General features: G+C 36.8%; 1 protein-coding gene across 2 annotated transcripts in view; it reads left to right on the plus strand.

The window, feature by feature from the left end:
- Positions 1-13,123, plus strand: part of ssh2b (slingshot protein phosphatase 2b) — a 41,579-nt gene that overhangs the window by 19,259 nt on the left and 9,197 nt on the right. For both annotated transcript variants that reach the window (XM_079835550.1, XM_079835549.1), the window contains 11 exons: positions 5,464-5,582; positions 6,465-6,529; positions 7,499-7,620; positions 7,706-7,771; positions 7,865-7,930; positions 8,720-8,914; positions 9,822-9,915; positions 10,029-10,157; positions 10,244-10,290; positions 10,467-10,613; positions 11,518-11,718. In XM_079835550.1, coding sequence (XP_079691676.1) covers positions 5,464-5,582; positions 6,465-6,529; positions 7,499-7,620; positions 7,706-7,771; positions 7,865-7,930; positions 8,720-8,914; positions 9,822-9,915; positions 10,029-10,157; positions 10,244-10,290; positions 10,467-10,613; positions 11,518-11,718 — 1,251 coding nt within the window. The remainder of the gene's footprint in view (positions 1-5,463; positions 5,583-6,464; positions 6,530-7,498; positions 7,621-7,705; positions 7,772-7,864; positions 7,931-8,719; positions 8,915-9,821; positions 9,916-10,028; positions 10,158-10,243; positions 10,291-10,466; positions 10,614-11,517; positions 11,719-13,123) is intronic.

Here is a 13,123-nt window from a genome sequence, read left to right on the forward strand (position 1 = left end):
ATTGAAGTAAACTGAGACGTCCTTTCTTGTTACCTATTTATTTTGAGCACTTCAGAGCTTTTACTTTTTGGGGTTTTTTCGGAGTTCTTTTCTTTATTTCATTTCTATTTTATTTTAATTAAAAGCTTTCTTATGGGTATTTTTGGGATTTATTTGCTTTATTTTTTAATGTTTCTTTTCTTTTCATTTAATACATTTTCTTATGAGCATTTTGCACTTTTTCCTTTTGGGTGTTTTTGGGAGTTCTTTATCTATTATTCAATGTATATTTTCATTTAGAGTCATTATTTTCTTTACTCTCTCACACATTCTAAAGTTATCTTTGTTGTCATGACTGAAAACTGTTGCTCCCTGTAATGAGGATGTTCAGTTTATCGAACTAAATATGCATGTATTCGTGTCACATGGCGATTGAGGCAGTCAAAACAAACAACGTCTAGTTTTACACCTTACATCACTCCTACACCACCTTCCTGTCCCCGGTAAACAGGAAGTCCTTGCCACACACACGTTTTTATCATTATGCAAAAGCAAAACTTTAATTCCGTTCAAGCTTGCTGAAGACCACACAATCTTGTGTTGTGTGAAAGTCATTAAATTTTAACAGTGTTTTGTATATATGTGTAAATTTAAGCATAGTTTCAAAGTGTGATCGGAGATGTGGCCTTTTTTGTCTTTACACACACAATATTGACATCTTTTGAACATTTTAAAGCATTTATAATACATAAACTCTCTCAGAAACATTCTTTTGAATATGCAGATTCATATAAATCAACAGATCGAAATTCATTCAGAAATGTGCGGGAGAGTACCACCCATGCAGCTGGTTTCAATAATGACTCAAACTTGATGCTGTCAATAGAGACGTTGATGAAGTGTTCGGTTCAGCATTACACGTTTGTCATCTCGTCTTTCTGTCTTTCCCCTCCCTTTTCCTGCTGTAACACACAAACCACTTCTTAAATGAAACCATGTGTGGTTATTATTTCAGTGTACAGTGCGAGGAGACAGACGACCGTAGATTGAAGTGTGGTTGGACAGTTCTTGACCCCTGCAAAACTGCCACTTTATTTGAATGTTTCTCTGAGTTTGTTAGTTACTGTGGTGGGTATTCGGTGAATAGTCTAGTAAATAGATGAAGGATTTTTGGGATTTAACTTTGAACTTCCATATTGAATTGACTCTGTCTCTCAACTACAGGTTATTATGTCCAACTCGAAATGAGCTAAGAACTGTTTCTGAGTTAAGCTCGGATGGGACTAGTTTTCCAGGGGGGTTTTAGAAAAATGCCATGTCTGTGTTTTTCTCACACAACCATAGTAAAAGTTCCAGAGCAAATGACCTACTGTTTTTCGGCAAACTCAACAATCCTCTTGAGAAATCTAATCCCGTCCGAATGCGAATGTCGGTGATTGCCGATATTACAAACTCTTCTCCACGTGTTTTTGACCTACCTGAGCTACGGTTTGCACTCCAATCATCTGCATACTTTCATTCCCTTATCAAATTGGTGGTATCCGACAAAAAAAATTAATCATAAAAATCAATAAATTAATTTAATAAGCTGCAAAGACTGCCCATTTTAATATGAGTGTCAGGTGCTTGTCTAGATGTCTCTGCTCATTTATGTGGGTTTATTATAAAGACACTTCTATAAACTTATATGAAGTTTATTTAAATAGGGTTTTAATAATAAATAAAAGTTATATCGCTAAGTAATTTATAAAAAAAACAAAAAAAACATATACTTCATATGTGATGCACGTTACCTTCTGTAACGCCCACATTTAGAAAACACTCCAACCTCTGTAATAAACATGGACTCCATGCAATGAAAGTGAATTAGAACTGTTCAGCTCCAAAATGACAAAAAAAAACACCATGAAAGGGGTCCACAAGACTTGCTTTGTATTCCTGTTTTCAGAAGTTTTCATAAGGTAACTTTTTTTTGGTTAAAAATTATCCAAAATAAATTTTTGAGCAAGCACAAAACCAGCCAGTGTTCAAAACGATCTACTTACTTTAGCCCGATTCACACTGGTACGCTTGTAATAATATCACATGTGAGGATCGCATACAGTCTATGGTGAGGATGCTGCAGGTGGCGGATCATTTATGGCCTTCTCTCACAGCAGATTAAATAATTATACTTATTTTGATGGCGGATTGTAATCCAGAAAGGTCCAAACAATTAGAGATTAGACTGTACAGAAATTGAAATCGACAGGTAACACTAATACACACCAAGTATACAAAGTAACGCAATGCTGATGTTGTTAACATTAACAGTTTGAGAACCAAGTAGAACAATAATAAATTTGCACGGTTTGATGTGATATGAGCTAAGTGATCGTTAGATTTCATCACCGTTGGTAGCGCAATTTATTTTTTTCTCTGTTGGTCAAAACAAAGTGGCAGACATGTTACTTACTTGTTCAGATTACATTTTCCGTTGAAAATTCTTAATTTGGTCATACTTCCAAGACGTAGAATCTGTGATTCGGATTTACAGTGAATATACACACTGGTGCGTTGACTGACAACCCACAATACTCCTATTAAAACATTAGATTCATCCGCGCTGAGGAGCCATGCCGATGCACAACCCATGTAAAGATGATAATTCCGCAAATAACTGCAATTGCAAGTTTCAAACAGAGATGGCGACAAAGAGGCAAAACTTGCAGACTGGGGCTTTAAAGTTGGCATGAAATGTAAATTCACCCTTTTTTCTAAATGTTTTTTATTTTATTGTGAATGATTCATCCAAGCATACGTATATTATTTTATGAATTTTTTAGGACCATTTTTAATCAAAATGTCATAACTTCATCGTCTGGTGATCTTCTTGACCTCCCTAATTTTTTTTTTCCTCTTTGATAATCTGTTTCACTCATTACAATACAGAAGAAAAGATGTGCCGCAACTTCCATTTTTTTCCCACTCCACTGTTCGCATGTAATCATTGCAACACAGGCTCTTTGAAAAAACTTACCTGTGGCAAAATTTCTGCAAGACGCAAAATACACTGAAGTTTCCAACGGAAATGAAGACTAGAACAAAAAAAACAGCAAGCACTTTTAATCCTTTTCATACAAAATGATGATTATAGAGGTATATTATGGATTAATTAAGATGCGGCTCCTTACAAAATATTAAATTATGATCTCAATGCACTTTTTACCAACAAATCAACAAATATATTTTGGAGTTTGAATCGATATGTTTGGATTTTCTGACATGCTAAGCTTGCTCTGTAGCTTAGCTGGTACAGAATTGTATGAATCCCCTGAAACACGAGTCACGACAAAAAAAACTCAAAGACTTAACTTTTTAGCCCCACTCACTGGATATTTCAATTCAGAACTGGGGTGATATGCACGAACCAACATAATAAAATGTTGCCAGATTCACGTTCATCTGTTTCCGATAAAACTGAACACGCTTTTAGCACCACTCACTGGACATTTGACTTTGTCGTGAAACGTGCACAACGCAACGTTTGCAGAAATCGTTGTATTGTATTTGAATGTGTGCATTTCACACAGAAAGTGTGAATATGTGGAAGTGCAAATGAGATATAAGAGCTACAATGGACTAAATAAAAAACTAGCCCTTTAAATCAGTCAAATTACTTGTTGTTCATGCAAACAAAATAAAGACACTTTTTAAATACATTTCTGCGCTGCAAAAATTTATTTAGAGCACAGAATGTATTGATGTATTATTATTTAGAAAGCTCCTAGGCCCAAATATACTGCAAAACAATATACTATTAGAAACACTCCTTTATAGTAGTTGTAAAAAATAACGTAACAGGTTCATGATTAACAACAGATCATTGAAGAGATGCAACAGACTTTAGACACACACACACACACACAGTCACATGTACACACTCCCATAATACTTCATTCTCACGCTTTTGAGCCAACCTACAATAACACCCTCATAAAACGACATATGGTTAAGCACATGACTCAAAACCGCACACGCACTAAATGAATCTCTGCCTCTCTCACTTCTCTGCTCTCTCTGCTATTCACACTCGCTCTTGTTTTACAGTGTGCATAGTTTGAATGTCATTGATTGGAAGGAGATATTGCATGGTATTATTCAAAGAACAGAAACCCGCACACACAGATCCCCCAGCTGTTGCAGTGATGGGGAACAGAGTGTTCTTGTTTGCGTCCTGGACAGAGAGTTCGGTGTGTGAGCTAATGCCTTCATAGAGGAGTCCTCCCATATTTCCCTGCTGAACACAGTGTCTCATGTTCCACTCAGGATTTAAAACACATCAGAGACATTCATAGAATAGATAGAAATAGCACAATGATAGACATGGGGATCCTCTGGGAATTGCACCCACATTGTTTGAACAGTCCAAATAATGCCCTTTTACGAAGTTTTGTTTTTGGGGTTTACTATATAGGTTTTCATTCTTCAATGTTCAAAACACCTTATTTTTCTAATATTTGCATTATTGTGTCTCTCGTCTCAGTCTGGCTGTAACGCTCTGAGTAGTTTTCATGAAGCCCCTCCTTCAGAAAAAGTGCAGTATGCTCTGATTGGTCAGCTGTACCAGGGTACTGTGATTGGTCAGCTGTTTCGAGCCTATTTTGTAAATGTCACGCCCCTTTCCATAATCGCGAGTTTCAACACACTACTAACGCAAGTCAACCAGGCCTCGCCCCTTTTTTTTCCTGTATGCCTTGGGCAGGAACAATTTCAATGAAGGATACTGTGACATGTATGTTCCCGGAAGAAAATCCTCTTTAAATAATGTTAAATATTAGTTTCTGTAGACTTTTAGGTTTCCTCTCTTAGTTTTAGCTTTATTTTAAGGTGCTTTACTGACCTGATAAATTCATTAGTGGGGATTTATTAGGCAAATTGTTATTTATCATAATGTGATGTTTTTCTTTATTTAAATAATGTATTTTGTCTACCCTTGATGAGGAATGATGAAACTTGCCAGAAAAAAAGCACATTTTGCTGATTTAAAGGAGGCAACCAAACTACGTTTCCCATAATTCTCTGCTGCAGCACGGGAATGATAAATGAAGTATACCAGGGCCTTTAATGTCTGAATTCACTCATTTTCATAAACTTATTTAGAAGTACACACTCCTTCAGAAATCATTCTAGTATGCTGATTTGGTGCCCAAGAAACATTTATTATTTTCAATGTTGAAAACATTAGTGCTGCTTAATATTTTAAACCGTGATACTTTTTAAGGGTTCTTTGATAGATAGAAAGGTAAAAAAATTTTTAAAAAAAAATTACATTAAAAATGTCTTTACTGTCCTTTTTGATTAAAATCAATGAAATATGCCCTTGGCTTGCTGGATAAAAGTTTTTTTTTTTTTTTTCTTACTGACCCCAAACTTTTAACCAGTTGTGTATTCATATTTAGATATACACATTATCTCAATTTCGGTCTCTTTCTCTGTCCTCAGCATCAGTGAGAGCTTTCTAACAGTGAAAGGTGCCGCCCTTTTTCTTCCACGTGGGAATGGCTCCTCTTCTTCCTCTTCCTGCTTCCCCAGGATTACAGCACAGCGCAGCAAACATGCAGGTACAAATACAAAAAACATATTCTTACATATGTACATACTCTTCCTTACATAAGAACATATCCTTGCATACACATGTACACAGTGTGTTTACTCAAGCACATACACACATACATAGATTTACACTGGTCACCGGGTATAACTTATATTACATTCATGATCACATGATTCGATCAAATTCTGCAGTACAAAGTTATGTTAAGGGTCACTTCCAACACAGGGTTTAAGGGTTTAAGTAAAAAATGGTCCACATGTTCTTTTTTCTCGCTTTCTACCGCATATATACATGGGGGTGGGGGGGGGACCTTACGTAACCGATGTAATCTTTTCATCCCTTTCAACCACTTCCCCCAATATGATGAAATTCTATTAGTATGTTGTCTTAACGAAAGGGTCCAAGTTTCCATATTGTACACATCATTACAATTTCTTGCCATTCATTTACAGATGGGGGATCTTCCTTGAGCCATTTCCTTGTAATGGCCTTACAAGTTACTAGTAATATATTAAATAGGTCCTTCTTTGTTATTTTTGTTATTTTACACTTAAGATTCAACCCCATTATTGCATTTATCTCTCTATTTAGATCCTGCCAATAAGTATGAATAACGTTACAGTCCCAAAATATGTGAAAATGGTTCACCAGCCTTTTGATTCCCAATGTACAGATATTTTACTTTGGGGGTTATGAAAAACCTTATTGCATTTTTCCAAGAAAATTCCCTCCTGAATTTTGTATGTTTTAAACATAGTTAGCCATTCTTCTTGTGTTAGCATCTTCCACATGTTTTATATTCTTGTTGAAGTAATGTCTAACTTGAAGATATCTGAAAAAGTCTATATGAGTATGTATGATTAATGAACGATTTTAACTCTTTGTACAGGGGACCTTCAGCAGCACCTGCAGACCATGTTCACTTTACTGCGGCCAGAGGACAACATCCGTCTGGTGAGCACCACACACAATCTCACACACACAGTAACTAGCTCTCTACCAAAAGCTAATGAACTGCCCGTGTAGGCAATGATTTTGGGCAAGTTTTGGACAAAATCAAGCCACACTGCATGAATACTTTACAAATAATAAAATCCATGGCAGCAACCTTATGCCGAGTCCACACTGCACGATTTTCACTCGCCGACAAATGGCAAAATCATAGGCAAATCGGTGCTCGTTCACGCAACATTCACGCAGTGTGAATTATCAAAGACGCGATCTGAGAGAACTGCAGACGAGTCGCCGACGCCTGTGAGATATATGGCATGCTAAATATTTGGACCTGTCGGTGATTCAAAATCCTGCTGTGTGAAATGTGTTCTGACTGAAAATTACATCGGCAATGACCTACAGCCAATGAGAGAGCAAGATACAGGGCAGCAGGAGGTTCGGGGAGGAGTTATAGACCAGAAAATAGATTTTAATAGATGTATTTACAATTCTATCAAATTCTATTTGCAGAACACAATCCTTGCTCCCCGCGTCTCCCCAACCATTTCCTCCGCTATATCTTCTTTTTCGTTGTCTTCTTTTCGCTGTAAATCAGCGCACATACAATTTGGATCGCAAGCTTCTTGCGGGCTATCATTTTTAATGACAATTCCAGTCTCACACGAGAACTCACGCATGCTTGATCTCAGATTATTTCCTTATCACTTCTCGTGTGTGTGTTTGGTTGTGAAAGGTAATTTGCGGATCAGACAGAGATGTCGCAGAGTAAAGTCATGCAATGTGAAACCCCATCGCAGATTCAAAGAAAAGAACAGTGATCCGATGACTTTGAAAATCTTGCAGTATGAACGCGGCATTAGTGAAATCCAAGACGAGAAATACGTAAATCATATCATAAAAAGCTAAAAAAGGCTTATCTAAAATATTGATACCATGCTTTTCTAAACGAACTCTCTAACCTCCCTGCAGGCTGTGCGGTTGGAGAGCACCTTCCCCCAGTGCACCCGCTACATGGTGGTGGTCTCCACTAATGGTAGACAGGACACAGAAGAGAGCGTGGTGCTGGGCATGGACTTCAGCCCCTCCGACAGGTTTGTGTGTGCTGCAACTTGTACTGTTAAGTTAAACCAATCAAATGTATTATCAGCAAATAAGTACATTTTGTGGGTTTTGCAGTTCCTGTTCCATAGGCATGGTGCTTCCACTGTGGAGTGACACACGGATCCACCTGGATGGTGACGGGTAGGTGTGACAAATCCGTTCAAAACGGACAAATGCATATCGGATTCTCCTGCAGGTTATAGATAGTGTTTCACTCTTCTGTTTTCTTCACAGGGGTTTCAGTGTGTCAACAGATGCCAAGATACACATATTCAAGCCAGTCTCAGTCCAAGCCATGTGGTGGGTGCTTTTCTTTTCTTCTTGAGATTCATACAATATCATTTATAATTGTGGTGCACTGAAATACATTTTTGTACTGAAACAATGAAATTGACTTTTAAAGCTTTTATATTTGTTTTGTGCTGTAACTAATAGTAGAGGAAGAAATTATCAGTTCACGTGCGCTTCAAGAGCGATCTGTCACGTAACATTAAAGAGCACAAAAAGGACATTTATTGTTTGAATTTCTTGATAAAATTGACCGAATTTGAAAGCGGAAACTTTGTTCCATATCAAAACTAACAAAGCGCAAAGGTTATTGTGTTTATTGGATGGGAGGTGCACTACAAATAGTGCTTAGTAAAATTTTGTTTATGCATCAACTGAAAACAGCACTAAAAGACAGATCTTAGGATTTAATAACCAATATCAGTTCATCAAAATGAAGATAAATTAAAATCAAGAAATCAATATTGTCCGCACAGCTGACATGTTTAATTGTTGTAGCTGTGTGCATGAAATAGATGTGAGAAATGCTAATTAAATGTCAATGTGTTTTTTTTTTTTCATGTGTGTATCACTATTTTTTACACACAGTTACTAAATTTGATATAACTGTTTCATTCTGCCATTCATTAATATGATTGCTTTGACATTGAACTATCAAATCAATTGACCCTAATTTATTTGTTACCTAAGGTTTTGATTAATATCAATACTGGGCTGATATTGTACCTAAGAAAGAATTTTGGTATCAGTCAAACCTTGATATGGTGGCGTGTTTTGATATGGAGCACCTCTTTTTCTCAGGTCAGCCCTGCAGTCTCTTCATAAGGCCTGTGAAGTGGCCCGCTGTCATAACTACTTCCCAGGCAGCCTCTTCCTGACATGGGTGAGTTACTACCAGAGCCGGATGACCTCAGATCAGTCCCGCATCAACGAGTGGAACGCCATGCAGGACGTGCAGTCCCACCGCGCAGATTCGCCTGTGCTATTCTCTGATGTGTGAGTACTAATTTGTCAGTGGTCCTGCAATTTGAGCGAATTGAGGCCAGTTTAAAACATCATGGGACTTTATATATATTATAAGTGCCCCTGTTATGCTTTTTCGAATATTACGTATCATGTAGTGTGTAATAGAGTTGATTGTGAATGTAAAAGGTCTGCAAAGTTTCAAAGATCTAAGTGCTCGACAAATTAAGTTATTAAGAACTTGCCGAACATTCAAAACAATGCTGTGTGCTGGGCTAAATGTGCTCATTATATGTGTGTAGCCGACATATGATGGGATTTTGATCGGCTGCGAACTCGCACACAAACGAAGATCTGCTGCAAGGAGACTCTGTTCTGATGCCTGTTCCTATCTGTGACGGGCAACATTTTTCTTTTTCAGTGGTCTCGATCCACTCGTTTGTTCCACACAAGGGTTCAGATGGTAGCATTCACACTTATTTAAATGAACCACACTAACAGAGCAATCGCATAGAAACATTCTGCTCAAGAGCTGAAATGTAATTTATGGTAATGGATGTTTTGTTTCTGGCACACGCTGTAAGCAGTAGACCAATCACAACAGACTGTGCCATCTGACCTATGAGAGCAGAGTAGGCTTAGAGATACTGAATCCTTTATTTAACCATTTCAGACTCTATGAGAAAAGAGGTGATGCTGAATTGTAAATACATTTGAAAATATTAAAGTGTTTTTTGACCCTGGATGCCTGAAATCCTATTGTAGACCTTTTAAAAAAATTAGGAACCTTTAAAATAGCATAATGGGGCACTTTAAAATAAGACACATTCTTTAAATATCATTCATTAATTATATCCTTGGCCTGCAAAGTTGTACGAGTGGATGTGTGTTAGATTTGAACAAACATTTTATTTTGTTTATTTTTACCTTGTGTCTCCAGGCCAACTGAGCGAGAAAGAACAGAGAGACTCATCAAGAATCGTTTGAGAGAGATCATGATGCAGAAGGACCTTGAAAATGTCACCTCAAAAGATGTATGATGCAACTACACATCCTAAATGTCACTTCTTGAATGATTTATTCATTCTGTAGAATCCTCTCACGTGTGCTCTGCTCATGCTGTACCTGCACACACACTCCTGTTTAGATCCGCACGGAGTTGGAGATGCAGATGGTGTGCAACCTACGGGAGTTTAAGGAGTACATTGATAATGAGATGATCGTCATCTTGGGGCAGATGGACAGGCCCACAGAGATTTTTGAACATGTTTACCTGGTGAGAGTGATGTCACTCACACATTGTAATCATTCATTTCAGTTATGTGGTACCATCAGTCATTTTTTTATTGTACCAAATTATAGGGTTCTGAATGGAATGCATCTAATCTGGAAGAACTACAAAACAGCGGGTGAGTTTTGTAGACATCCTTGTCTATGAAAACACTCTCATTCCTGTAATGCCTGCAATAGAAGCTACTTCTCTGTTTTAGTCATAAACCTGTTATCTTTTATATTCTCTTTGAAGTCTGTTCCTGGTGTTAATGATTATACAGATTTTCAGTTATGTCTTTGTGTTTACCGTCAGGGTGCAATACATCCTTAATGTGACGCGGGAGATCGATAACTTCTTTCCAGGGCTATTTGAGTACCACAATATCCGGGTTTACGATGAAGAGGCCACAGATTTGCTGGCTTACTGGAATGACACTTACAAGTTTATTTCTAGAGCCAAGTGAGTGGGAATGACCTCCTAATGCTCACTTTGGAGGAAAATGCACTGGTGTTCTAGCTGTAGTTGTTTCAAACTATTTATGCTATGTTTAATATGTCAGAATTACCACAATTTGCGAGTTGATGACCTTGAGAATCTACTTGGAATCATTTTAGTAATGCTCATAATGGATCCATCTTTGGCTTCGTTGTTAATGGCAGAAAAATACTTTACCACTACATGAATAATTATTGAATGTTACATTTTAATTAATTTAAATGCTGGCCAATACTAAGACAACAAAATGTAACTGATATCTAATAAAAGGATTATAATACAATTATACATAATTGTATTAAGTATTAATACAATTTTGATATTCAAAATATTAAAATAAATCTAAAATTAAAAATGAAATAAATGGTTTAAAATGCTACAAGTTAATTTAGGCATCACAACATGCCATTTTTCAATATATTGTGCAACCCTAATTACTTCATCTTTTATATGCCCTTGAAAAATAGAACAAAAATGGCCTTGTAACACTGTCTTTAATAAAATGGCATATTCAAATATGTTGAGGTATCTTACTAGCTGTCTCTGTTGTAGCCGTTTCTTTTAAAATGACGTCACAATCAGAATTTTCATTTCAATACATTTTTGTATTGAATTGTATACAAGAAAACCAATGAACAATACAAATGCTCACAATCCAAATGAAATAGCAGTCAGAAAAATCATAAGGATGAACAGATGAGCAAATGGAATGCTCGAGAAGTCCAGTTTCCAAGTTGTAATTCCGGATTGACAAGGTTTCCAGTCAGAAACTCGAAATTACGGTCATTCTGATATAATGTGAGCACAGCATTTGTACAAATGAATCGTAATTTCAGGTTCTAACACAAGACTGATCTGATACCCACAGGAAAGCAGGGGCGAAGTGTCTGGTGCATTGCAAGATGGGCGTCAGTCGTTCGGCCTCCACTGTGATCGCATATGCCATGAAGGAGTACGGATGGAATCTGGAGCAGGCCTTTGAGTATGTTAAAGAGCGGAGGGCTGTCACCAAACCCAACCCATCGTTCATGAGACAGCTGGAAGAGTATCAGGGAATATTGGTGGCCAGGTAAATATGTCATTTGAATGCTTGTGAATAGCAGGAAATGTCTGTGTGCATTCAAATATTCAAACATGCACGTATGCCACTCACTCAAATGACCGTAGACGCGCGTGTTCACCTCCGTGTTAATGACACTGTTCTTGTCACAGTTGATTATAGGGCTCTGATGGTATTCTTTGAGAAGTTACAGTGGCTGTTCGACCACATTCCACTTAGTAACTTATACGTCTTTGATCGCGTGCTTGCGTCTCAGAGGTTGTAGGTTTGTGCATGTGGGCGGGTATGCATTTGCAACACAATGCTCTTTGCACTTCCTGTAAAATTACTGAATGGGGTTATTCACATTTTTTTAGGTCTGACAAAACCACTCAAGCTATGAAATATTTTTCAAGGAACCATATTATGCACATTCATAAAATTTTACCCCAAGTTTATATTTACATTATTTTTTATCTATCCTCTCGCTGACCCTTTAAACACTTCAAACTGTTATTTGACACGTACACAATGGTGGCGGGTCATGTTGCTTAATACTGAATGTGTAAATGTAGGCGACTAGGTGGTCATATGTACATTTTATAATCATAGCATTAATATGTAAAATAAAAAACACAATCACGACTATTTCAGAGTGACCCATTTTGAAGCTTAGTTTTCATAAATGATATGGGTTTATGAAACTTATAGTACACTAACATTCAAAAGTTTATTTTTTTAAAGAAATTATTAATTTTATTAAGTAAGGATGCAATAAATTGATAAAACAGTAAAGACATGTATAATGTTGCAAAAGATTTCTATTTCAAATAAATACTGTTTTTTAAACTTTCTATTCATCAAAGAAACTGAATAAACGCATATCATGGTTTCCACAAACATATTAAGAAGCATAACTGTCTTCAACATTGAAAAATACTAAGAAGAAGAAAGGAAAACGCCATATTAAAATGATAGTGACACTTGAAGACTCTAGAAATGACTGCTGAAAATTCAGCTTTGCATCACAGGAATAAATGACATTTCAAATATATTAAAATAGAAAACAGTTATTTTAAATTGTAATCAAATTTCACAATAATACTGCTTCTACTCTGTTTTTGATCAAATAAATGCAGCTTTGGTGAGCACAGGAGACTTATTTCAAAAGCATACAGACCCCAAAACTATTAATGCATACTCTTTTTATTTCAGCCGAGCAAGGAAAATCGTGTTTTGCATGGTATGGCCCCTTTAAGATGAACAAAACTGCCAATTTATTTTTGGTAGTTATTTATACCACAGTTGGCATTTCTTTTGTCTTATACCACAAGCTGTCATGTATGTACTGTAAGTCCTTAAATAATGTGTTGTTACAGTCCATATTCGCTCAGCTGATTAGACCAGAGGGTGTGAAATAAGACAAATGTGCTGT

This window comes from Gobio gobio, assembly GCF_949357685.1.
Source record: "Gobio gobio genome assembly, chromosome: 14".
NCBI lineage: Eukaryota > Metazoa > Chordata > Actinopteri > Cypriniformes > Gobionidae > Gobio > Gobio gobio.